This window comes from Patella vulgata, chromosome 3 (assembly GCF_932274485.2).
Source record: "Patella vulgata chromosome 3, xgPatVulg1.2, whole genome shotgun sequence".
Classification (NCBI taxonomy): domain Eukaryota; kingdom Metazoa; phylum Mollusca; class Gastropoda; family Patellidae; genus Patella; species Patella vulgata.
In genome coordinates, this window is record NC_065881.2 from 21194181 (window position 1) to 21219175 (window position 24995).

The 24995-nt window shown below is 36.0% G+C and overlaps 2 protein-coding genes across 4 annotated transcripts in view; both read right to left on the reverse strand.

Moving 5' to 3' along the window:
- The window catches only part of LOC126815727 (nibrin), a 417793-nt gene that overhangs the window by 161811 nt on the left and 230987 nt on the right, over positions 1–24995 (reverse strand). The gene's annotated exons all lie outside the window — the stretch shown is intronic.
- Positions 1133–24693, reverse strand: LOC126816280 (lysosome membrane protein 2). 2 transcript variants are annotated; one of them, XM_050542586.2, is made up of 14 exons: positions 24553–24693; positions 19659–19858; positions 18938–19095; positions 17808–17949; positions 17336–17533; positions 16924–17015; positions 16632–16681; positions 15792–15861; positions 13914–14095; positions 12203–12333; positions 9349–9422; positions 8619–8670; positions 6131–6286; positions 1133–4966 (listed from the first exon to the last, which is right to left on the reverse strand). In XM_050542586.2, exons 2-14 carry the CDS (start codon positions 19779–19781, stop codon positions 4901–4903), a joined length of 1494 nt encoding a protein of 497 aa, XP_050398543.1. In that variant the 5' UTR covers positions 19782–19858; positions 24553–24693; the 3' UTR covers positions 1133–4900. The 2 variants fall into 2 exon arrangements, with proteins under 2 accessions (XP_050398543.1, XP_050398544.1); XM_050542587.2 differs by lacking the exon at positions 24553–24693 and adding an exon at positions 24469–24545.

Sequence of the window (24995 nt, forward strand, 5' to 3'; positions counted from 1 at the left end):
AGGATCGTCATTGTTAGATGAAGGGCCAGGGTGAAATATCTTACCAATTCCGACACTAGTGTAACCATGATTTTTGAAATACTGAGGAATGGTTGTGAAGTTTCCACCAACATTACGGAAATATGTCTTCAGATCGTAAACATGGGTTGTATCTGGCCGTCGTCCGGTTAGAAAGGACGATCGACTTGGTCCACAAACAGCATACTGAACATACGCTCGCTTCATCACCATACTCTGCGATGCTAAAGTATCAAGGTTTGGTGTGTGGTTTGGCCCAAGATGGAGTCCTTGATAAACGCCAATGTTTGGTCTAAAATCATCAGCTACTAAAAATAATACATTTTTCTTCGCACCGTGCACGTATAGTGCTATACTTAACAAAATATAAAAGCCGACAATACCATTCCCGTCCATTATGAAATTTTTATTTTCGACTTTTAAAAAATCGGCAGCTGTAGATTTTATATCTTATCTGTTGTGTACATTTAACATAGATTAGAGTTTTAGATAACGATATCGGTGGTTCAGTGAGTAACCAGGAGCTCCCGTTTGCATGCCGGTGCTGGTAGAGAAAGTTCCCTGGAGTTTCAACCTCGATTTTCCCTTGTCAGTGGTGCAAGACGGGGAACTTATGGTGGCGTCTAGTCGTTCGTGTGCATGTTGTTGCTGTACATGTAAAAGCCCTCCTCCAGATCTATATTTCGTTTCGTTTTTTTACACTACATGAAGATCTGATCGGTTTTACTGGAAAGTCGCGTCGGGGTCGTACGAGAGGCTTTTGACCCTATGACGTCAGACATTGATTAATCAATCAGCGTTGATATTTCTAGTGGTTGATCCGTGCATCGTACGCCAAGAACTCGCTGTAACAGACCGTTTCATTGGCTAACCCCTCACTTCAACCAGAACGCCGGTAATATAACAACTCTTCCAGATCCTAGTGTTGTAAAGACAAGTAAAACGAAATTAAGAACGATAAAAAAAACGAAACAAATTAGGATCTGTGTTTTAATCAGATTGCGTAAAGGTATGCTTATCAACAATAATCCGGTTGGAGCAGAAAAGTGGGACGTCAATCATTTCATTTAAAATTTAAAACTAAACTAAAAAGAAAAGATCAACTATTGCTTAGTCATTTTCGCACTTAATCTGTTTATTAAAAAAATATACATATTATAGTTTAAAACAAATGCGGTTAGTCATGCGACCATTACACCCACTAGGAAACAAGTCGTCCATGTGTGCAACATCTCATCCATAAAAAAGACAAAAAAATTATTCTGCTATCTATCACATAACATCCCCAGTTAATTGTTGGACCAGGAAAGCACTACTCATATTCTTATTGCTCTTTGAAAAAGGCCCAAGGTTCCGTCAATTTATATACCATCGACGTGAAACTTGACATGCTCGTTCCTTGGACAATTGCGCATCAATCGACGGACTTCGAATTTTGATTTGAATTTTGATATTCCAAGATTGCTGCGATGACGGCACACTCGGTTCCCGGTCCATAGAACACCCATGCCTGTTTTGTCAAAATATATTATACATCAATTCTTTTAACATACATTTTATATGTGCCTTTGGGGATGTTTATAGAAACGCCTAATTCATCAAAAACAAATAAAATATTCAACTATATAGGGACATTATTTAAAATAATTATAAGGCAGTACTTTGTCTAAATATCATATTGTTATTGGACACTAATTTTTGACTTTGTTGACGTGTGTCTGACTATGATAGCCTACTCATACCAAAATAATGTTATGGTATATCAAGACGGTTTGAGCTGCATTGAGGACGGATGTGCACATGACGACAGTATAGGCCTACATGTCTACATTAAAAACAATCTGATTAAAACACAGATCCTATTTCGTTCGTTTTTTATAGTTCAAAATTTCATTTTTCTTTTCTTTACTACACTAGAGGCAATCGAAAGTATAAAAAAAAAAGAAACGAAATATAGATCTGTATTTTAATCAGATTGCATTAAAACCGAGAGTGTATTAAAAATAAAATACTAAATAAAAATCATGCATAGTATATAAAATAAACCCAGGATTATCAATAACTAGGAATTGCAATAGACTTATATACATTATATTACCATCTTCAACATAACAAGAAACAAAGACAGTTTGCCAGGCAACAAAACATACGTCCAGTGCAGCTAGGTCGTCTAGAGGTCCATAAAGGTTGGAGTTGTGTTATTCTTTACGAGAATAAAGATAGGCTGCCAGGCAACGAAACATACGCCCACAGCAGCTAAATCGTCCGGGCAGTTAACAAGAGTTGTCGCATATTTTTACCTTTTTCGGTAATGAAACATTTATAATACACTAAAATCTGATTAAGAGCAACAACTGAGAAAACCATTAGAATTTGTTTGGTTTTTATAAACTTCTACCCCATGCTAACGTTTTGTGTACAAAACTTTTAATATCATGGATTTAGCTGTTCCAAGTCATAAAAATTCATTGAAAATCAATATACTTGTTCCTCTCAAGATCTTAAACTCTGTGTATCAATCCGAAGTCAATCGGATGATAACTTTAGCCTTTAGAGCGTCACAAGATTTTGCAAAGTGATCAAGGGCCATAACTTTGGCAGTAATTATCGGAAATCGTTGAAAATCAATAGGATTCTTCGTCTCATGATCCTAAACACTGTGTATAAATTTAAGGTCAATCGGATATTAACTTTGGCCTCTAGAGCGTCCACAAGATTTTTCAAAGTGATCAAGGGCCATAACTCTGGCAGTAATTATCGGAAATTGCTAAAAGTCACCAGGCTTCTTCGTTTCATGACCTTAAACACTGTGTATGAATTTAAAGTCAATCGGATATTAACTTTGGCCTCTAGAGTGTCTACAAGATTTTTTGAAGTGATCATGGGCCATAACTCTGGTAGTAATTATCGGAAATCGCTGAAAATCAATAGGCTTTTTCGTCTCATGACCTTAAACACTGTGTATAAATTTAAGATCAATCGGATATTAACTTTGGCCTCTAGAGCGTCCACAAGATTTTTTGAAGTGATCAAGGGCCATAACTCTGGCAGTAATTATCGGAAATCGCTGAAAATCAATAGGCTTCTTCGTCTCATGATCTTAAACACTGTGTATAAATTTAAAGTCAATCGGATATTAACTTTAGCCTCTAGAGCGTCCACAAGCAATTGTGGACGCCGGACCAACGGCCGACGGACGGGGGCGACGACAATATATGACCACATTTAAATGTATAAAAAGGAAAAATCTTTATACCCAATATAAATCACTTTGTTTAGAACTCTGATAGGATCCTACAAAGTAGCTAATTGATGAATGAAAAGTAAAAACTTTATACCAAATATCACTGACAGGATTCTACAAAATAGTCCAGAATTAATTATCAGAAATTGCTTGAACTTGATAAGCTTATTTGTTGCATAAACTGAAACAAAGAGCATAAATTTCAAGTAGAAACAATGATAATGCATTCTGAGAATCCTTAAACATACATTATGCAAGAGCTAAGTCTGCCTATTGCAGGTATTTCTTTAGGCCTGAAATGTTATCTAAATTATTAATTAGACATTAATTAACTTATCCAGACCATAATCAACTCTAGATGGACTCGCTAGTCTGCGATCTTAAGTGGATTGTGAACCGATTTACTGCATAACTTTCCTTCTCGATTAAACGATTAAATAGATAATCGAGACTATGCTGTTTATCGTACTGACTTTAGTAATGTTGACCGAGGCTAGGCAGAAATTTCCTTCGCTTAGTTTTCGGTTCATAGTGGACCAATTTGAATGAAATTTTCAGCAAATTGCCTTTACGTTATCTAGTTTTTAACTATTATAGTGAGAACTGCCAACTCGTTATCGAATCTCCCATAATATATCTTTAATATGAACAATGCATATAAATTTCAAACAGAGTGAATGATAACCTGATTAGAGAAGCAATTATTGGAAATTGCTGACATTCATCAATGTGAAAAAAGCAAGGACAATGACTTTGGAAGTTAGCAGAAATTGCTGAAATGTGTCACTAATGTAAACAGTGTATTACTATTGTCACTAGAGTGTTTGTCAGGGACAGGCCTGGCCTGGTGACTAAAATGGGCCCCCAAACAGCCTACCACACTCACAGGTTCCTCCTCAGTCCACCCCTGAGGACGACAGACGGATGAACAGGGTCAAACGTAATAATTGCCTATTTAACGGCAGAGAATTAAAAACAACAACGTAACAAAATTTACCAATCAATTTGGATCAATACTTAACGATGAATAACATGCATTCAGCCATATCCCTGTTTAGCATATACAATAACAAGTCATTCAATATGGTCACTCAACAGGAATTAAACATGACATGCAGCATATATATATAACATGCCAACAGGTGTATATGAAACACCCCCCCCCCCTTTTAAAACATATTGGTAATGCCATTAATAATTAATAACAGGCAAGAAAGCCCAAGTAATCATAACAATATCTATATACATATTTACACAAAGTGATAGTTTGGGTTATATAATGTCAATGTTGACAAATTAGTGATGAGTCAACTTTATCTTGAACTTTAAAGGAGCTAAAGCTCTAAACTCATTTTCTGAAAGAAAATTAATTTGCTAGTGGTCATTGGGGGAATTTAATATTCCATGGCCCCCAAAACCATCTGAATTACAAACAATTAATACACTGATATATCAAAAACAGTGGTGTGCAGATATCCATTTTAAAGAGTAAAATTACATGATGTTTTTTTTTAAAATTTGAAATTATTGTTGTTAACTGTGTTGTACGAGCCATCCTATTTAATTTATTTATTTCATCTGTTCTGAAACATTTAAGATGTCTTCCTTTCTCAGATTTCTCATGCCACTGATCAAATTTTAATTTGTTGTGAAAGATTTATCATTCATTAAAGGTGTCTTCTCATCTACAGATGACTGGAAGTTCTGAAATAAACAATAACATTACTAAAATACAAATCCATCCAACACTTAAAGATATAATCCCACCAAATTATTCATAGGGTAGTTACTTCCAATAAAAGTATGTCATATCTGGTATACAAATGCAAAGTAGAGACACTCAATATTACTAGAACAATACTGTATTCCCTGAAAAGCACCCATGGGGTCACCCACAGGACAAACGTGTAAGGGTGTCACTAACTATGTCTTAATCTATTGGCTAACAGGTGTTAGAATATTGACAGACTTCAACGTTCAGTCAACTTTGTAATTAAACTGCAGAAAAAAAGTTGACAGAGGATAATCCAAGAAGTTGTGTCCGCTTCAATATTTATGGTAAATGGATAGCGACTAACAACAAATACAAGCTGTAATGGAGTCTCCCTCAATCAAGTCACATGACAAACAATGCAGCTGAAAACAGATTCTTGAGGCATGGGGTTGTTTAAAAATTTGACGATAAAATAAAAAATCAAGACTTAGTCTCGATTAGTACAATTGCTATGATAATAAACATCTTCAAACAGTCATAAATTTTCCCATAATAAAGTAATTTGAATGAAATTTTCGATATATTCATTTTTCATTATCTTCTTTTGAAATATCATAGAGGAAACTGTCAGCTCTTTATCTAAATCTTACATGAAATAAATTGTAATCTCTAAATGTATATGAAAAAAAAAACAAAAACAATTTAAAGATAGAAGATCTGACCTAAAGCAATTTGAAGATCAAAGATCATTTCCTAAATGAATGGATTTAAAAACTTATGATCTATTCAATCTATCAATTAGTGTGAAAGTTTTAGTTATTCACAGCTCTACATAACAAGCAAACTCGGGATTCTAAACAATTTACAGAGTTACCTCCATTAACCGGGGTGAAATATTTAAGTGCAATAATTAAAGAGACTGTTTTTATTTATTTTTAAAAATAAAAACTGCTTATGATTATCAGAGAACCAGAAAATTTTGACAGGTCTTCTGGTATTAAAGAGTACACTATGTTGAGAATAATTAATTGTAAAGAGTGAGAGAAGGAAGACAAAAGCACTAATAGCAATTAGAATTATTTCAATAGTATGAGCCACCATTATTGGTAAATAAAAACAGTATGTGGAGAATAATTCATTGTATACTAACTCACCTTAGTATGTTGTAATTTACATCCGAGAAAGAGTGAGAGAAGGAAGACAAAAGCTCCAATAGCAATCAGAACTATTTCAATAGTATGAGCCACCATCATTGGGGTAAATAACATAGTATTTAGTTTATCAGCATTACTATCATCTACTATAGTTCTCTAAAATACAATAAGACAAAGTTCAAGTACATTCTGTTAGCTTGCTAAATCCTTTAATTGGTCAATTTCAATCAATACTGATGTTGTTATCTTGTAGTGAAAATATAGGAAAGGAACCCAGATCTTTGGGAAATAAACCTATATTTCAACCTATGGACGTCTTGACGGACAGGGGTGATGACAATATACGTCCACATAAAAATGTTGGAATATAAAAACAGGTGTAAAATTACAATAGAAAATACAATATTGTTTTTACAACTTGCAGTGGCTAGGTGGTTAAGACGCTGGCTCGCTAGCCTGGAGGTCAGGTGTCGATCCCTGCATTGGTCGAGAAAGTTCATGCAGATTTTTCGGTGTGGTTCCCCCTTGTCAGTGATGCAGAACGGAGGGCCTGACAAGGACAGCTGTCTAGTCTTTCGGATGAGACGAAAAACCGAGGTCCTGATTAAACATTTGAATGCACGTAAAAGACTATCGCAGTTGGAATTCGATATAAAAGTAGGCGATAAAGCCGCTGCCCGGGCAAAATTTCACTCATGGCACACTGTATGGCGTATGCACGTCTTCATTAGCCCAGTATAGGAGCAGAACAGTAGGACATTAAACCCCATTTCATTTCATTTTTACAAATTGAATATAAATAAGTTCACATACATTCATATTACATTAATATGTGCTTTTAGAATCATTTTCGTTTATTTCCAGGTTCCCAAAGATAGGTTGCCAGGCAACGAAACATACGCCCACAGCAGCTAAATCGTCCGGGCAGTCAACAAGAGTTGTCGCATATTTTTACTTTTTTCGGTAATGAAACATTTATAATACACTAAAATCTAATACAGAAAACCATAAGAATTTGTTTGGTTTTTATAAAGTTCTGCCCCATGCTAACGTTTTGTATACAAAACTTATAATACTGTATCATGGATTTAGCTGTTCCAAGTCATAAAAATTCATTGAAAATCAATATACTTGTTCGTCTCAAGGTCTTAAACACTGTGTATAAATTTAAAGTCAATCGGATATTAATTTTCTCCTCTAGAGCATCCACAAGATTTTTTGAAGTGATCAAGGGCCATAATTCTGGCAGTAATTATCGGAAATCGCTGAAAATCAATAGGCTTCTTTGTCTCATGACCTTAAACACTGTGTATAAATTTAAAGTCAATCGGATATTAACTTTGGCCTCTAGAGCGTCCACAAGATTTTTTGAAGTGATCAAGGGCCATTACTCTGGCAGTAATTATCGGAAATCGCTGAAAATCAGTAGGCTTCTTTGTCTCATGACCTTAAACACTGTGTATAAATTTAAAGTCAATCGGATATTAACTTTGGCCTCTAGAGCATCCACAAGATTTTTTGAAGTGATCAAGGGCCATAATTCTGGCAGTAATTATCGGAAATCGCTGAAAATCAATAGGCTTCTTTGTCTCGTGACCTTAAACACTGTGTATAAATTTAAAGTCAATCGGATATTAACTTTGGCCTCTAGAGTGTCCACAAAATTTTTTGAAGTGATCAAGGGCCATTACTCTGGCAGTATTTATCGGAAATCGCTGAAAATCAGTAGGCTTCTTTGTCTCATGACCTTAAACACTGTGTATAAATTTAAAGTCAATCGGATATTAACTTTGGCCTCTAGAGCGTCCACAAGATTTTTTGAAGTGATCAAGGGCCATAACTCTGGCAGTAATTATCGGAAATCGTTGAAAATCAATAGGCTTCTTCGTCTCATGACTTTAAACACTGTGTATAAATTTAATGTCAATCGGATATTAACTTTGGCCTCCAGAGCGTCCGCAAGATTTTTTGAAGTGATCAAGGACCATAACTCTGGCAGTAATTATCGGAAATCGCTGAAAATCAATAGGCTTCTTCGTCTCATGGCCTTAAACACTATATATAAATTTAAAGTCAATCAGATATTAACTTTGGCCCCTAGAGCGTCCACAAGCAATTGTGGACGCCGGACCGACGGACGGACGGGGGCGACGACAATATACGACCACATTTCAATGTGGGCGTATAAAAATAGAGCGATATGCCTTTAAAAGATATCTTCCTCTGATTTGATTGTGCTATGAGGGAAATTTTGCACTACAACCTACTCTTAATTCAAAATTCAGCTGCCAAAGGTTCTTTTACATGCACGTCAATGTGTAGGCTACAGAGTCCTTAGTTTTTCGAACCATCCAAATGACTAGTCACTGTCCATGTCATGTTCGCCATTTTGCACCAGTGACAAGGAGAAACTGTGCCGGAAAATCATAAGGAACTTTTTCAGACAACACCAGGAGCGAATCTAAGACCACTATGGTTGTATATTTACCTCATTAATCCAGAATACAGGTAAAAATGTTGGCTTTATTCCATGTGTCATCCTGAAATGCCAAATATACAAATATAATATTTCTCTGTTTACACCATCCTTGGTATCCCAAGTGATATCGTTCCATTCTACTCCACTATACCCTAAGTTCATTCAGGGGTTTTCACGTGAATGTATGTTGATTCTACCAATCAAAAACAGTTTACATACCATGCGAGTTTCTTCCCCATGAATGAACTCGGAGAATAATGGAGTAGAATGGAATGATATCACTGGGATATCGGGGATGCATTTCCACAAGATATAAAAATATAAAATTTGTTTGTTTACATCAGATATACAAATACATTATACAACATTTCTCTGTTAATACCAGATATAAATACAGTAGTTTTAATGAAGTTTGTTTTATTTTTTTCTGCCAACTGGGTTTATGAAGACCTGGCATATGTCATATAAGAGGAATTGTGCCCAGACAGTGGTATTTCTGCCTATTTTTCCTTCAAGATTTTAACTGTCAATGTTTTTTTTTTTTTTGCATGGGTTGACCTCAGTGGTTTGTTCCATCTGATAATCTAGATACTTTTCCTTGCCATGCCTTCTGTCCTCCATCACTAACAAGATCTAGAGGAAACTAGACTGGAACAAGATTCCGAGGAACTCTCTTTAATCCAGGACCTCCTTACTGCCATACTCACTGAGCTACGACCATAGCTTCCTGTCAACTTACTTGACATCCGGTACAGTTGTTATGTGCATGTTAATCTGTAATCTTTTAGCTGCTTGTAAAACTAATCCTGTTATCTGTAAAAAAAAATGGGGTTTATCATCCCACTTTTCTGCAACAACTGGGCTAATGAAACAATGGGTGTATGTCACCTATATAGTGTGTTATGAGAGCATAATTTCGAATTCAAACTGTCAAGGGTTCTTTTACATGCAAGCCAACGGTGTACATGGGACATTTTTTCATCCCATTCGAATGACTAGACATTGTTCCTTGCCAGGCTCTCCATCCTAATTCTTAAAACTCATCTATTTGAAAAAGATTATCGTTAATGGTCTGCAATCTGCATCATTGTATTGTATCCTATTTTTATAACAACCTTTGTCAGTGTCAATTTATATTTTACTTTTACTTTGTCCGTGTCTATTTATATTTTACTTTTACTTTGTCCGTGTCTATTTATATTTTACTTTTACTTTGTCCGTGTCTATTTATATTTTACTTTTACTTTGTCCGTGTCTATTTATATTTTACTTTTACTTTGTCCGTGTCTATTTATATTTTACGTTTACGTGAACAATTGTCATCTTTTTACTTCATGCATTCATGTTTTTACCATTTGTTTATTGTATAGCACTTTTGAGCATGTTTTGTGGAAATAGCGCTATATAAAAATTCTTAATATTAATAATATGAAGATATATAAAGATATAATATACTCAGCCAAATTAAAAACTTGAACACTGATGAATTTCAACAATTTTTTTTTTCTGGTAAGTCAATTAAATTTTAAAGTGTTTCTAACGATAGTAAGTAGTAAGAAGCCTTTAATTTCATAAAATTGTAAAGTCACGTGGATCACGTGACTTTTTGAGCATATACATGTAAAGATGAAAAACCTGAAAAACACGTGCAAACACAAACTCGTGAGGTCAATCGATGCAAGTTTGCTTAAACTGAACACGCACACGTAACTTGAACTGGAAAAACAAATTTAAATTGTTATTTTCATCTTTGTTAGAAAATGCTGCGCCTTTCAAATGTAGAACGTCTACTTGCTATAGGTAGGCTCTATGCTGGTCAGTCTGTGGTCACTGTTGCAAGAGCCTTTAATTGTTCACGCCAGACAACAATTAATCTTAGAATGAGAGTGCTTCAAACTGGAACTATTGCCGACCGCCCAAGGGCGGGAGCGCCACGTGTGACGTCACTCCAGGAAGTTCAAGCAATACGATTACGTCATCTAAGAAACAGATTTGTCACTGAAACCTCCACAAGTAGAGAGATGTTTGGTGGAAGGGTAACTGCACAAACTGTTCGAAATCGCTTGCAGGCTGCTGGTCTTCGAGCTCGGAGGCCCTATAATGGACCAATATTGACACGATCTTCATTGGCGTAACCGACTTGTGTGGGCCACAAGACACATAAGATTTACTCAAAGACAGTGGAATTCGGTTGTCTTTAGTGACGAATTTCGATTCACTTTGAGATTTGCCGATGGCAGGGTCCGAGTGTACCACAGACGAGGTAAACATTACGCTCAAGTATACGTCAGGGAAGTTGACCGATTTGGTGGCGGCAGCGTCATGGTTTGGGGTTCTTTTTGTGCACATGGACGTTCTCTTCTTGTTGTTGTCCAAGGGAACTTAAATGCTGTCCAGTACAGGGATCAGATTTTGCAACCTGTTCTTCTTCCGTTTATGCAGAGACATGGGCCTGGACTAACGTTTCAACAAGACAATGCTCAACCCCATTCAGCAATTGCTACCCAGAATTTTTTAAGAAATGCCGATGTCCAAGTCCTGGATTGGCCGTCACTTAGCCCCAACCTTAATCCTATTGAACACATCTGGGACGAACTGGGTCGACGTGTTCGTCAGCAAGTGAATCCACCACTGACGTTGCAGGACCTTCAAAATGCTCTTGCTGAGCAGTGGCGACGTCTTCCTCGGGTAGTGTTTACTAATGTTCTGATATCCATGATAAGATGTTGTGTGGCAGTACGAGACGCTAGAGGAGGCCACAACCGTTACTAAACACTTTATTCCGATTGTTCTCCAAGTCTGTGAATTTCATTTTGGGGGGTACTGTGACATCACGAACGTTATCAATGTCAAGGACTTTCGGCGAGACGTATTCTTGCTTTCTGTGGATGTCAAGGTCGTCTGTGCACAACATAACACTAAAATAGTTGCCTTAAACCAAATATTAAAAATCTAGTCCCAAAAATCCTGAGTGTCAAGTTTTTAATTTGGCTGAGTATATTTACTGGTTCTATGTCAATAGCGCTATATAAAAATTCTTAATAATTATAATATAGTATATAGAGATATAATATTTAAGGTTCTATGTCAATAGCGCAGCGCTATATAAAAATTCTTAATAATTATAATATAGTATATAGAGATATAATATTTACTGGTTCTACGTCAAAAGCGCTATATAAAAATTCTTAATAATTATAATATAGTATATAGAGATATAATATTTACTAATTCTACGTCAAAAGCGCTATATTAAAATTCTTAATAATTATAATATAGTATATAGAGATATAATATTTACTGGTTCTATGTCAAAAGCGCTATATAAAAATTCTTAATAATTATAATATAGTATATAGAGATATAATATTTACTGGTTCTACGTCAAAAGCGCTATATAAAAATTCTTAATAATTATAATATAGTATATAGAGATATAATATTTACTGGTTCTACGTCAAAAGCGCTATATAAAAATTCTTAATAATCATAATATAGTATATAGAGATATAATATTTACTGGTTCGACGTCAAAAGCGATATATGAAAATTCTTAATAATTATAATATAGTATATAAAGATATGGTACTTACTGGTTCTACGTCAATAGCTGTTTCATGTTTTAAAGGAATTGGTTCAACACCATTAACACCATCAATAAATTTTTGATCTGCCAGGTAAAAATGAGGGAAAGAAATAACTGATGGTACTGGAAAACCGTCCACTGAAAATAAATAAGAGATATATTAGGTAACTTGATGTGTTTTTTGGGTTTTTTTTTTAAGGCTTTCAGCGACATTTGAGTGCTATAGCTATAGAAATCCCTTGCAAACTACAGTTTTGTTGAAGTTTAATCTCAAAAAGATCTATTCAGTATTTACAAAGTTCTGATAACTTGAAATTTAATTGATTCTATGCTGCTCGTATGTAACAAGACACGGCCATCTTTTATCGGTATCAGAGAAACCTGATGGGCCTAGTTTAAGATTGAATACAAGACAGCTAGCGTTGGTATTTTGATTTTGTTTTCTTAATTAAATGTTATGTTCTTAAAATAATCAGAGTTCAAATTTTGCATGGATTAAGCCATGAGAAATTTGATATGAAGATAGGACAATGCATAGAGAAAGAAAACAGTCTGATTATTTTGTGGGTTGATATTCTAGGAGCTTCATGGTAAAAAAAATAATGAGATTATTTTTCTGTAATAAAAAGTTGTTCTTAATAATAATAATAATAATAATAATATCTTTATTTAAGAAGGGTAAAGCAAAAGGCATAAAAATATGGAACAAGGAAAATACATTATTTTATATATGGGCATGCATGTAGAGGGTACCAGTATTATTCTTTGACAGTAAAATATTTAAAAAGTTGTTTCTTGAAAGAATTTAGGTTAGTGGTCAGTTTTAAGTATGAAGGTAATGAATTCCATAGGTTTGAACCTTTAAAACGGATGCTGTTTTTTACAATATTAAGCTTTGGCTCAGGTAACCTAATGGTACATAATTGCTTTCAATGTCGTGGGTTATGATATTTATATATGAGAAAGTAATCATAATGATCACATTTAAAAAGTAAATATGGTAATGTAATTAATTACATTTGTAATATAATGGTACCAGGTCTGTTATCTTCAATGATAGGGCTTTTGAAAATGAATTGAAATAATAATAATAATAATAATATAGTTCACAACATTTTGATTTCTGAATTGATCAATAAAAACCCCATACTGAGCTGAGCTATTTCTGCATGGGATTTGACTTAAATCCGCTTTTACCTATGAAAACTTAGCGAAATCTTATACTACTTTTTCACAATAAATGTCTTACTAACTATAACCTAAGAAAATAGAAATTATGTATCCAATCCATATTTAACGATATAGAACATCTAAGGCATATACGAAATGAAATGGGGATTAAAGTTCTACTGTTCCGCTCCAACTGGGCATAAGCCATGCAGTGTGCTATAAGAGAGAGAGAGAGAGAGAGAGAGAGAGAGAGATCCCAATGACACAAACTAGTTCCTTTTAGGACTAACATATGGTGCAATTTCATTGCCATGATTTGGCAATCTTTAGCAGTAGTTTAAAATTGAACGACCCAGAAAAAAAGCGAGGTTGGGCAGGTGAATCTACTCCTTGTTATGTACAAGTTGGGGAATCTAAAGCACACAACTTGACTCAATGACAGACCTTATGATCTAAAGCACACACATTAGACTATTCAGCCACCCAAACCCCCAACTAAACTATGATTATTACACAAAAATATTACAATATGTGATTTCAACACTTACCATGTGTACAGACACTGACATCCAGTAATCCTGATCCTAGACATCCAGACCTTTTTGTACAGAAACCAGCATTATCTGGATTGAGTGTTTTATTAGCTAATTCTTGTGCTGTAGCTGTATAACGATGAAGATGTAGCTGACGTTTTATTTCTACATCTGATGTATATTTACCAAACCCTGATCTGTTGTATAATACAAGAATTGTATATTCTGATTCACAATGAAAACATACATTATCCACAGGGGCGGATCATTCAGGATTTTCAGAAAGGGTGGGGGCATGCTGCATCCACTTGGGAGTGTGAAGCCCGCCCTCAGTGGGCGGACTGAAGGGCAATCAACCAGGTCACCAATTGGCTCGTTTCGGAGTAAATTACGACGGGGATCACTACCATTTTTAAGTATTTTTGTTCTCCTTTCCTGCAAATTTTTTGCCACCGCAAAAAATAGGTGTGCGCCCCTCCTTGGATCCGCGCCTGATGCAAGAGCTAAATCTGCCTATTGAAGATCTTTCTTTAGGCCTGAAACATTTAAACTATTAATTAGAGATTTATAAACATGAAAAGACCATATTAACTCTCGATGCCATATTATGTGTCCGAATTTCATTGGATTTGAATCTGATCTGTTGTTCAACACCCATTGAAGATTAACTGCAAAAATGAATAATCGAGAATTTGTTAATCATCGTGACAGCGGTAACAATGACAATCAAGGCTACAGTGATTTTCTGGGCTTATAGTGAAACAGAGTGAGAGGGAGAGAAATGGGGTTTAACGTCCACTCAACACAAACTAGGTCATTTCTGGGACTAACATGATTCAATTTTATTTCAATAATTCGCTTGCGTATAGGGGTCTTTAGCATTGTGAGGAAACCGGAGTACTTTGAGAAAACCGACGAGGTTGGGCAGGCGACCCTACTCATTGTCACATACAACTGGGGAATCAAAACCACGACAGCTGACTCAATGACCTTATGATACAGCGCGCACATGCTAGCCGTTCGGCCATTCAACCCCAATCTGATTAAAACACAGATCCTATATCCAGTAATATCATCTGCAGTGGAAACCAGGCGATAAAAAATGTTCAATTCATCATATCTTGTAAAGACTAAATGGTACTGAGCTATATAAACCTTGTTCAGCTGTATTTTTTAGCGATGCTACAATAATAAACGAAGTCTTGATATTCCATTTTAATGTTTAAAGTAGCCAAGTCTTTAACTCAATATCATCGAAAACCTTCGACAATGAAAACACTAATTATTTGTCAATTTTAATCAACATTGGTGTTGTGATCTTACCGGAAAAAGATGGGCTTCTGATATCCAATATTTAAGACAAAATAAACATTTTACGATTGGTACACGAATCGTGTACCATGATGCGTTTCAGTGCAATTTGTAACAAGCGACTCGAAGAACGAGGTTAGACATATTCCACAAGTCATGTCAAAGGTCTGGAGAACATGTGCAAAAAATACTATCGGTGTAGACTGGAATAACCAGACGCTAGAGATTGCCATTGGATTGAGACTTCTAGGGTATTTCGCCGAACATAACTGCATTGAATTTAGAGTAAAAACGGAAATGACTGAATGTAAATCAGTTTATTTACATTCATATTACATACGTTGCGACCCATTTGTGTCAATTCGTAGGTCCCAAATATTAGCGATTTAGCTCCTTTAACTTTGATATGGCTGACATTGTCTACTCCCCAAAATATCTAAGTGATCTGATGTTCTAGAGAATCGATTATGGGTTTGTCATGTGAATAAATGTCTAAATAATAATTTATAGAACATTTCAAATCTGCAGTAGACAGATTTAGCTTTTCAATAATACATTTAATTATTTTCAGAACATACTTACCTACAAATATCCATTGAAAAAAATCTCAGTATTTCTGTATCTTCTAAAAATGGAGGATTAATTGTACCATCTGTTAAAAATCAGAAGAAATAAATGATGTAAAATATAGTCAAATCAATTCTTGGTCGTCAAATATAAGCTACTTCTATTAAATCTAGAAACCTTTGGAATACACTTAGAGCAATCTATCTCCCTCTTGTTTTTCTTGTTCTTCAGACAATGCTCCTTTTCAATTTTTTGAATAAAATACGGTTTTAAAAACAATTGTGTACAGTTGAAATGAAATGTGGCATGCTTGTTCTTTTGACAACTGTGCATCAATTGATGGATTGCGATTTTTGATATGACATTGCAATTTCAATATGGATGCGATGATGTAATGCTCAGTTAGTAGGTCATATTGCATGTTCGTACTAAGTTCACTTAACTTGCACAATATTAACACTACAGAATTGCTGCCAAGTAGACAGGCATCACTGTTTACCAGAACTCTGAAAGGACTTAGATGGCTGAATGGTTAGCACGTGCGCGCTGCGCTGTATCATACGGTCTGTCATTGCGTCAAATGGTGGGGTTTTGATTCCCCGGTTGTACGTGACAAGGAGTAGGGTTGCCTGTCAAACCTCGTGGGTTTTCTCCAGTCCTCTGGTTTCCTCCCACTGCTTAAGACCCCTACGCGCAAGCGAATTATTAAAATAAAATTGAACCATGTGTTAGTCCCAAAATGACCTAGTTTGTGTCGAGTGGACCTTAAACCCCATTTCTCTCTCTCTCTCTGAATGGACTTTGTTGCAAATGTTCACCCCCAGCCCCCAAAAGACTAAGGAAAATCTAACTTACCTGACCCATTGATTTGATTGGCCCAGGGTGATGTCCAATAGTTTAAACTTCTGGAAGCAAAAATTATTATCTTACACTTAAAGCTGATAAATCAAAGAAAAGCCAAAATAAGTTTTAATTAATTCACAATACAAGAATAAAACTCAAAATAAGTTGTAACAAACATAAAGAAACAAAACAAAAAGTAGGGTTTATTATCCCAGTTCAATACACCAACTGGGCTATTGAAGATGGGCATACACCATGCATTGTGCTATGAGAGAAATGTAGCTGACATAAAAAGATATCTAACCTTGTACCATTATATTTATCTATCTCTCCCAGTTTATTTATATCATTTTTACCAGAATGTATTGTATACACTCCATCATCTGTATTATTCTTCTGTAAAATAAAATAAAATAAAATAAAATAAAATAAAATAAAATAAAATAAAATAAAATAAATAAAATAAAAATAAAATAAAATAAAATAAATTAAAATAAATTAAAAATAAATTAAATTAAATTAAATTAATAAATAAATAATTATGCAAATCAGTCTGATATTGATAGATGAGTAAATTACTACCACGATTTAATTCTCGCACATAAATTAATAACTGATTTAAATAAATCAAAATCTGTAATGAATAAACCTTTAATGTAATATAAATAGCATTTTAAGTTAGCCGCTTGAAAAAATAAGCTAATTAAGTAACTTACATTCATAAAATATCCTATAAAATCTGTATAAAACCATTTTGGAAATATTTCATGAGCTAAATGTAATGTTGGGTCTACATAACCCCAGACAATATCTTTCAGACTTCTGGTTATAAATACACCTTCCATCAAACCAATTATATCAGTTAAAATTTTCCGAAATTCAGCACTTTCATTGCTTAATCCTTCAATTAAAGTCTGAAAGTAGAGTGGCAGAAATAATTCTATTAATTGCAGTGTTCCACAGAACAGTTAAACAGAATAGAAAGGAATTCACATAGATTAAGAACATCAACTAGGGCAGATTATTTACATGACAAGCCCATTCTTTTCAAAACTTCAAACATTCATAACTTCAATCAGAATAAAATAATTTAACTCAATTTTCAATATATTTATTTTGAATTATCTATTTTTAAATGTTGATCTCTTTATCTATATCTAACATAATGCATCTTTAACTGATACCTACCAGTAATGGTGGATTAACAGTTGTAAACATATCCAGCTCATCTCCTACAGACCTATTTCGTTGGAATGTAAAAATACGTTTTTGGCGATATGATATTGTACCATTGTCATTGAAGGTAATATTAAATTTTATTCTTCTTTCCCTGAAAAATTCAAATGGTGTAATTAAGAGAAAGAGAGAGAGCGAGAGAGAGAGAGAGAGAGAGAGAGAGAGAGAGTCTAATGTCCACACAACACAAATTAGGTTATCACTAGGCCAACACCTGGATGGAACCCGGAACATCCAGGTTATTGAGTCAGCACTATACTCACTGCGCCACCTCTATAAATTAGAAAAGTCTGAGTAAGGAGATAATAAAAATAAGTGTACACTGAAATATAATGTAAAAGATCTTTTAGCACTTGGAATATAATGAAGGGATAGCAAAAAATATTGCTCTTTCCAATCTATAGAAATCTCATTATATCATATTAATTTGATCCATTTTTGTGGGGTTTTTCATGGACTGGATCCAGAGAACAGATGTCAATCGAAGTCAACTTTTGACGTCTCCTGTCAATTAAAGCCAGTCAAACGACTGGCAATAACAATGATATCTCACCTTCTGTCAGTTACGCAAAATCAACTAAAAGAATGATTTTGACCAAATCTCACCATTACGCAAAATGTATAGTCCTTACTATGGTACAATAAAGGACAACTTAAAAAATCTGGGCTAATGAAAATGGGGATACCTAAACACCTGGACAGCAGCATCATGGCCTACTCTTATTTTGAATTGCAACTGTCAAGGGTTTTTTTTTACGTCCATGCTAACATGCATTCGGGGATCTCGGTTTTTCCGTACCATCCAAATGACTAGTCGATGTTCCTTGCCAGTCCCCCCCCTTCCATCCTGCACTACTGACCAGGGAAACCATGCTAGCAAATCCCAAGGAACTTATATATTGAGACAGCCAGATTGGCAAACCAACACTTTACTCACTGAGCCCATGCAGCTCCCTTAATAAAGGAACAAAAATAAAATGTAACAAAATATTAATAAAATAGGTAAGGACTGCATACAGCTCTGTCACTAGCATATATATAATTCTGTTAACAAACAGTTTTTTTATGATATTTATTTCTACCTGTAAGTATAAGGTCCGACTTCAATTACAGCAGGTTTGGCTCCATTTTTAACTTCTAATGGATTGGATAAGTTAAACATATAAATATCTAAATAAATTGGCATTGGTGGATCTTTCCATATACCGTATAAATAACCATCTTCTTCTAAAGTTACTTCCTATCATAAATAAAGAATGTCATAAAAGCATGAAAATACACCCACACAACAGCAATGTCTGTATACTAATTAAATTGGGTTTAACTTTTTACTTTATGAACCAATGGGCTAATAAAGGCTGTCATACGCCATACAGTGTGGTTAGAGCAAAAATTTGACCAGACAGTGGCGTTTCCTGGTACACCCTACTCTTAGTCGGGTTCCAACTGACTCCAATGTGTACCACAGGACCCAAGTTTTGTGTCCAATCCTTATCACTAGAGGTTGTTGCTTGCCAAACTCAATGGAATTGCACCAGGGGAACTACCCTGGAAAAGTCTGAGGAACTTCTCAGCCATGACCCAGATTGAACCAGGGACCTCCTATTATAGTTAGTCAGCAACCTCACAAACTGGGCCACTGTGGCAAAAATGGTACGTCCCACAATATCTAACTGTAAACTGTGTCAAGTCACTATGAGTGATCTACCATAAGAATTAAGAAGAGCAACCAAGTACTTTTTCCCTGAAGAGATAGAATCAAAACTTTTAATATTAATCTCGAAGAACAAAAAATAAACACACCTCTGTAACTTTAGATTTAACAATTGAGTCAACTACTGGAATAAGTACAACTCCTAAAATTATCAACAACAGTCCTATACATGCTCCAACTATAATCTTTTTTCTTGTCTGCATAATTGACATCTACACATGCAACTTTCTGGGGTTTTTTGGTAGTTCTTATACTAGTGGACTTTATTTTTACATCTTTCAAATAATTTCTGTAACAAAAAATTAAAACCAGCGGCTGCCAGGCAGGATACGCCCACATTTTCGAGAGATGGATAGAGAACAAGCTAACAAGAAAGTGATTTTTCCTACAATCAAGGGCCATAATTCAGGAAATTACAATTCGATATGCGCATATATCGAAAGGAACTGAGATCTTTGTGTTATAAACTTACATTTCAAGTTTCAAGAAAATCGGATAAAAATTGTGACCTCTATAGGATCCACAACCTTGATATACCATTTTCTTACGCTATTTGAGAACGAACGGCGGCCATTTTGTCTGTCAATTTTGGGCTGATTTTCACGAAATTTGAATTCAGTCGTCCCTAGGGTGTAACGGTGATATAATAATATACGTTTTTTTAAATCGGATAAAAATTATGACCTCTAATGGGTCCACAAGCTAAAAACATGATTTTTCGTACAATCAGGGGCCATAATTCAGGAAGTTACAGTCCGATATGGGCAAATATAGAAAGGAACCGAGATCTTTGGGTTATAAACTTATATTTCAAGTTTCAACAAAATCGGATAAAAATTGTGACCTCTATAGGGTCCTCAACCTTGATATACCATATTTTTACGCTATTTGAGAAATAACGGCGGCCATTTTGTCTGTCAATTTTGGGCCGATTTTCATGAAATTCAAACTCAGTCGTCCTTAGGGTGTAACGGTGATATAATAATACGTTTTTTTAAATCGGATAAAAATTATGACCTCTATAGGGTCCACAAGCTAAAAACGTGATTTTTCGTACAATCAGGGGTCATAATTCATGAAGTTACAGTCCGATATGCACGAATATCGAAAGGAAGCGAGATCTTTGGGTTATAAACTTACATTTCAAGTTTCAACAAAATCGGATAAAAATTGTGACCCTTATAGGGTCCACAACCTTGATATACCATATTCTTACGCTATTTGGGAACGAACGGCGGCCATTTTGTCTGTCAATTTTGAGCCGATTTACAAGAAATTCGAACTCAGTCATCCTTAGGGTGTAACGGTGATATAATAGAACGTTTTTTTAAATCGGATAAAAATTATGACTTCTATAGGGTCCACAAGCTAAAAACGTGATTTTTCGTACAATCAGGGGCCATAATTCAGGAAGTTACTGTCCGATATGCGCAAATATCGAAAGGAACTGAGATCTTTGGGTTATAAACTTACATTTCAAGTTTCAACAAAATCGGATAAAAATTGTGACCTCTATAGGGTCCACAAGCTAAAAACGTGATTTTTCGTACAAACAGGGGCCATAATCCATGAAGTTTCGATCCGATACATGCCAATATCGAAAGAAGCCGAGATCTTTTGGGGATAAACCTATATTTCAAGTTTCGTCGAAATCGGATAAGAATTGTGACCTGTAGAGAGTCCACAAACAATTGTGGACGGACGGACGGACAGGGGCGACGGCATAATACGTCCACATGAAAATGTGGGCGTATTAAAATATTTGTATGGTAATTATCAAAAATTGCAGTTCATATTTTGTAATACAAGGCAAGGAAAACCACAAAGATAACTTTTCTACACAAATCAGGCTAATGAAGGTGGGCATATGTCATGAATTTTGTCTACAGCATCATTTTAGCCAAGTCAAAGGTTCTTTGGTGTGCGAGCCAACAAGTACATGAGTAGATCTGATAAGGGCGAGAGAGAGAAGGAGATATGGGGTTATACATCCACTCGACACAAACTAGGTCATTTCGGGACTAACACATGGTTCAATTCTATTTCAATAATTCGCCAAACTGGTTAAAACGCAGATCCTATTTCGTTTCGTTTTTATAGTTCAAAATTTCGTTTTACTTGTCTTTACTACACTTGGATCTGGAAGAGTTGTTATTTAACTCGTATTCTGAATGGTGTCAGGGATAAGCCAATGAAACGGTCTGTTACGGCGAGCTTTAGGCGTGTTTTGCACGGAACTGTGGGTAATCCACTAGTAACATCAATGCTGATTGGTTAATCAAATGTCTGACGTCATAGGGTCATAAGTCAGTTTTTTGACCCCTGACTTGACCTATCGCTATAACTTGTCAGATCTTCATGTAGTGTAGGTCATCGGAAGTGTAAAAAACAAAACGAAATATAGATCTGTATTTTAATCAGATTAAATAATTCGCTTGTGCGTAGGGGTCTTTAGCAGTGGGAGGAAACACTCCGAATAAACCTGGTTCCTTGTGGATAGTGAGCCAGCACCATACTCATTAGATTCTGTGGGTCGGGGAAAAACTGGAAACTGAGAAAAAGACATCCAAGGTTGCGCGTAGGGGTCTTTAGCAGTGGGAGGAAACTGGAGTGCCTGGAGAAAACCCACGAGGTTGGGCAGGCAACCCTACTCCTTGTCACGTACAACCAGGGAATCGAAACCACGCCAGTTGACTCTGCCCATGGGGGTCGGGGCATGCCCCAAAATCAATATTTGGTGACCCTAGGCTATAAGGATTACATATGCCAAGTTCCAAGCTGATCTGTTCAGAATTGCAGTCTGTATACAATAAACACAAAAATTGGGCGTGGCTCTGCTCCTGGCGGGTCAGGACATGCGCCAAAATCAATAGTTGCCGTACATAGGCTATAAGGAATACATATATGCCAAGTACCAAAATGATCCATTAAGAATCGTGGCCTGTAGGCAGTACACAGACACACAAAGAAAAAATGGGTGTGGCTCTGCACCTGGGGATCAGGCAATCACCAAAAAAACAATAGGAATCATCCTTAGGGTATAAGGAATAGGTATGCAACTTTTCCAGACGATCGATTAAGAATGGCGACCTGTAGGCGAAACACTAGACACACACAACAATTGGGCGTGGCTCTGTCCCAGGGGGTCGGGCATCCACCAAAAATTATTTGAGGTCATCCTTTGAGTATAAGGAATAAGTATGAAAATTTTTTAAGACGATCGATTAAGAATTGCAGCCTGTAGGCGACCCACAAAAAAAAATAGGTGTGGCTCTGCTCCTGCGGGGTGGGCATGAACCAAAAACAAAAGTGATGATCCTTAGGGTATAAGGAATAAGTATGCAAAGTTTGAAGTGGATCCGTTACGAAATGCAGCCTGTAGATGACAAACAAATACAAAAAATGGGCGTGGCTCTACAAATGGGGTTCAGGCATGCACCAAAAAATAATAGAGGTCATCCTTAGGGTATAAGGAATAAGTAAGAAAAGTTTTCAAGATGATCCATTTAGAATTGCGACCTGTAGGCGACACACATACACACATAGAAAATAACAAGGAGAAATCACGCCGCAAAATCTTGATGGACTTTCTCGGCCAACACCGGAAGCAAATTAGCGACCTCCAGGCTAGCGAGCCAGAGTCTTTCTCACTTAGCCACTGTGGCTCTCGGAGCAGAACAGTTGTATGTTAAACCCCATTTCATTTCATTTCATTTCCCTACTTTTCTGCACCAATCGGACATGCAAAGTGATATGACGGAAATTTTCAAGGGACCATGGCATCGTTTCATCAAATTTCAACTGTGATGGATTCTTTTAGTGTATGCCAATTTCTACACAGTAGCTTGTTTTATTGTTCCATCTACAATACTAGAGACACTTTTCATCCTGGTGTTGGTCAAGAAAGTTCCCCAGGGTTTTGCAGCATAGTTTCTCTATGTAGGTAGTGCATGACAAAAACTATGCAGAGTGATTAGATCATTAGATGCAAATTTTCAATGAATCGTGGCAATTCTTCATTGAATTTTAACTGAGAATGATACTTTTATGTACACGCCAATGTGTAAAAATGAAATGAAATGGGGTTTAAAGTCCTGTACTGTTCTGTTCCTATACTGGGCTAATGAAGACGGGCATACGCCAAACAGTGTGCTATGAGGGAAATTTTGCCCGGGCAGCGACTCTATCGCCTACTCTTATATCAAATTCCAACTGCCAAGGGATCTTTTACGTGCATTCCAATGTATACACGGGATCTCGGTTTTTCGTTTCATCCAAAGGACTAGACAGCTGTCCTTGTCAGGCCCTCCGTCCTGCTTCACTGACAAGGGTGCCACGCTGGAAAATCAGGATGAACTTTCTCGGCCAATGCAGGGATCGAACACCCGACTAGCGTCTTACCCACTTAGCCACGTGATCCTCACACGCCAATGTGTATACAGTAGCTTGTTTTTTTTTTTTGTCCCATCTTCAATACTAAACACTGTTCTTTGCCAGGCCCTTGGTTCTGCACTACCGACATGGAAAAACCGTGCTGCAAAATCCCAGGGAACTTTTATGACCAACACCAGGATCAAGGTACATAATCATTTGAGAGGAAAGTGGCCGATAACCCGACATAATGACATCACAACAACTCGACATCATGACAACTCGACATTTTAACCCGACAATACCACATTTTTACGCAGCATTTTTAATGTTGTGGTGTCGGGTGAAAATGCTGTATTGTCGGGTTAAAATGTTGTGATATCGGGCTGTTTTGGTGTCGGGATAAAATGTAGTGATGCCGATCGGGTTGTCGCCTTATGAAGGGCGACACCGCATCATGACATGATACCAATCAGCCACCATACAGACATTATGAATGTGGACGTATAAAAAAAATATTACTCTTACGTTTAATCACTGTCTGCTGTAAACAAGACATGTAGGCTACTAATTGAGAATAAACTATTATTATAAAGTGTTCAGTCAACTTACAATTTTTTATGCTTTCCACTCTATGAACACACCGTTGTGGGCTACTTGCCTACGCATTATTTTTGGAATATTTTAACTTTGGACTCTAGCTTGGAATGTTGAGTAAATTGTCATAATATTATGACTCGTTGACTTTATCTGATCAATCTAATTGTATTTTTAACGTCTGGATATACCTGAACAAAATATAGAGTTGTCTCCCTTATGTTACTTGACAGATCTATTTACCAAGGCCAATTGCAGATTTCCTTTAGGTCACGAGATGTTAAACAGGGCTAGCGTTAAACTAAACACAAAACCAAGCCCTCACCTACACACTAACCCACAATCCTCGGCAACAATCACGCGTCCTAACCCTGTTCACATTTCGTGACCTTGATGAAATCTACAGGTGGCCTTGGTAAATAGGCCAAACTTATTTATTATTTCTGTGATTAAATCAG

Excerpts from the sequence above, each read along its gene's own strand:
- LOC126816280 (XM_050542586.2), bottom strand. The coding sequence starts at position 19,781 with ATGTCAATTATGCAGACAAGAAAAAAGATTATAGTTGGAGCATGTATA. Across the intron at positions 19,096-19,658 it reads TTAAATCTAAAGTTACAGAG|GAAGTAACTTTAGAAGAAGA; the intron begins GTGTGTTTATTT and ends TATTTATGATAG. Across the intron at positions 12,334-13,913 it reads TGTCAGTGTCTGTACACATG|TGGACGGTTTTCCAGTACCA; the intron begins GTAAGTGTTGAA and ends ATTTATTTTCAG.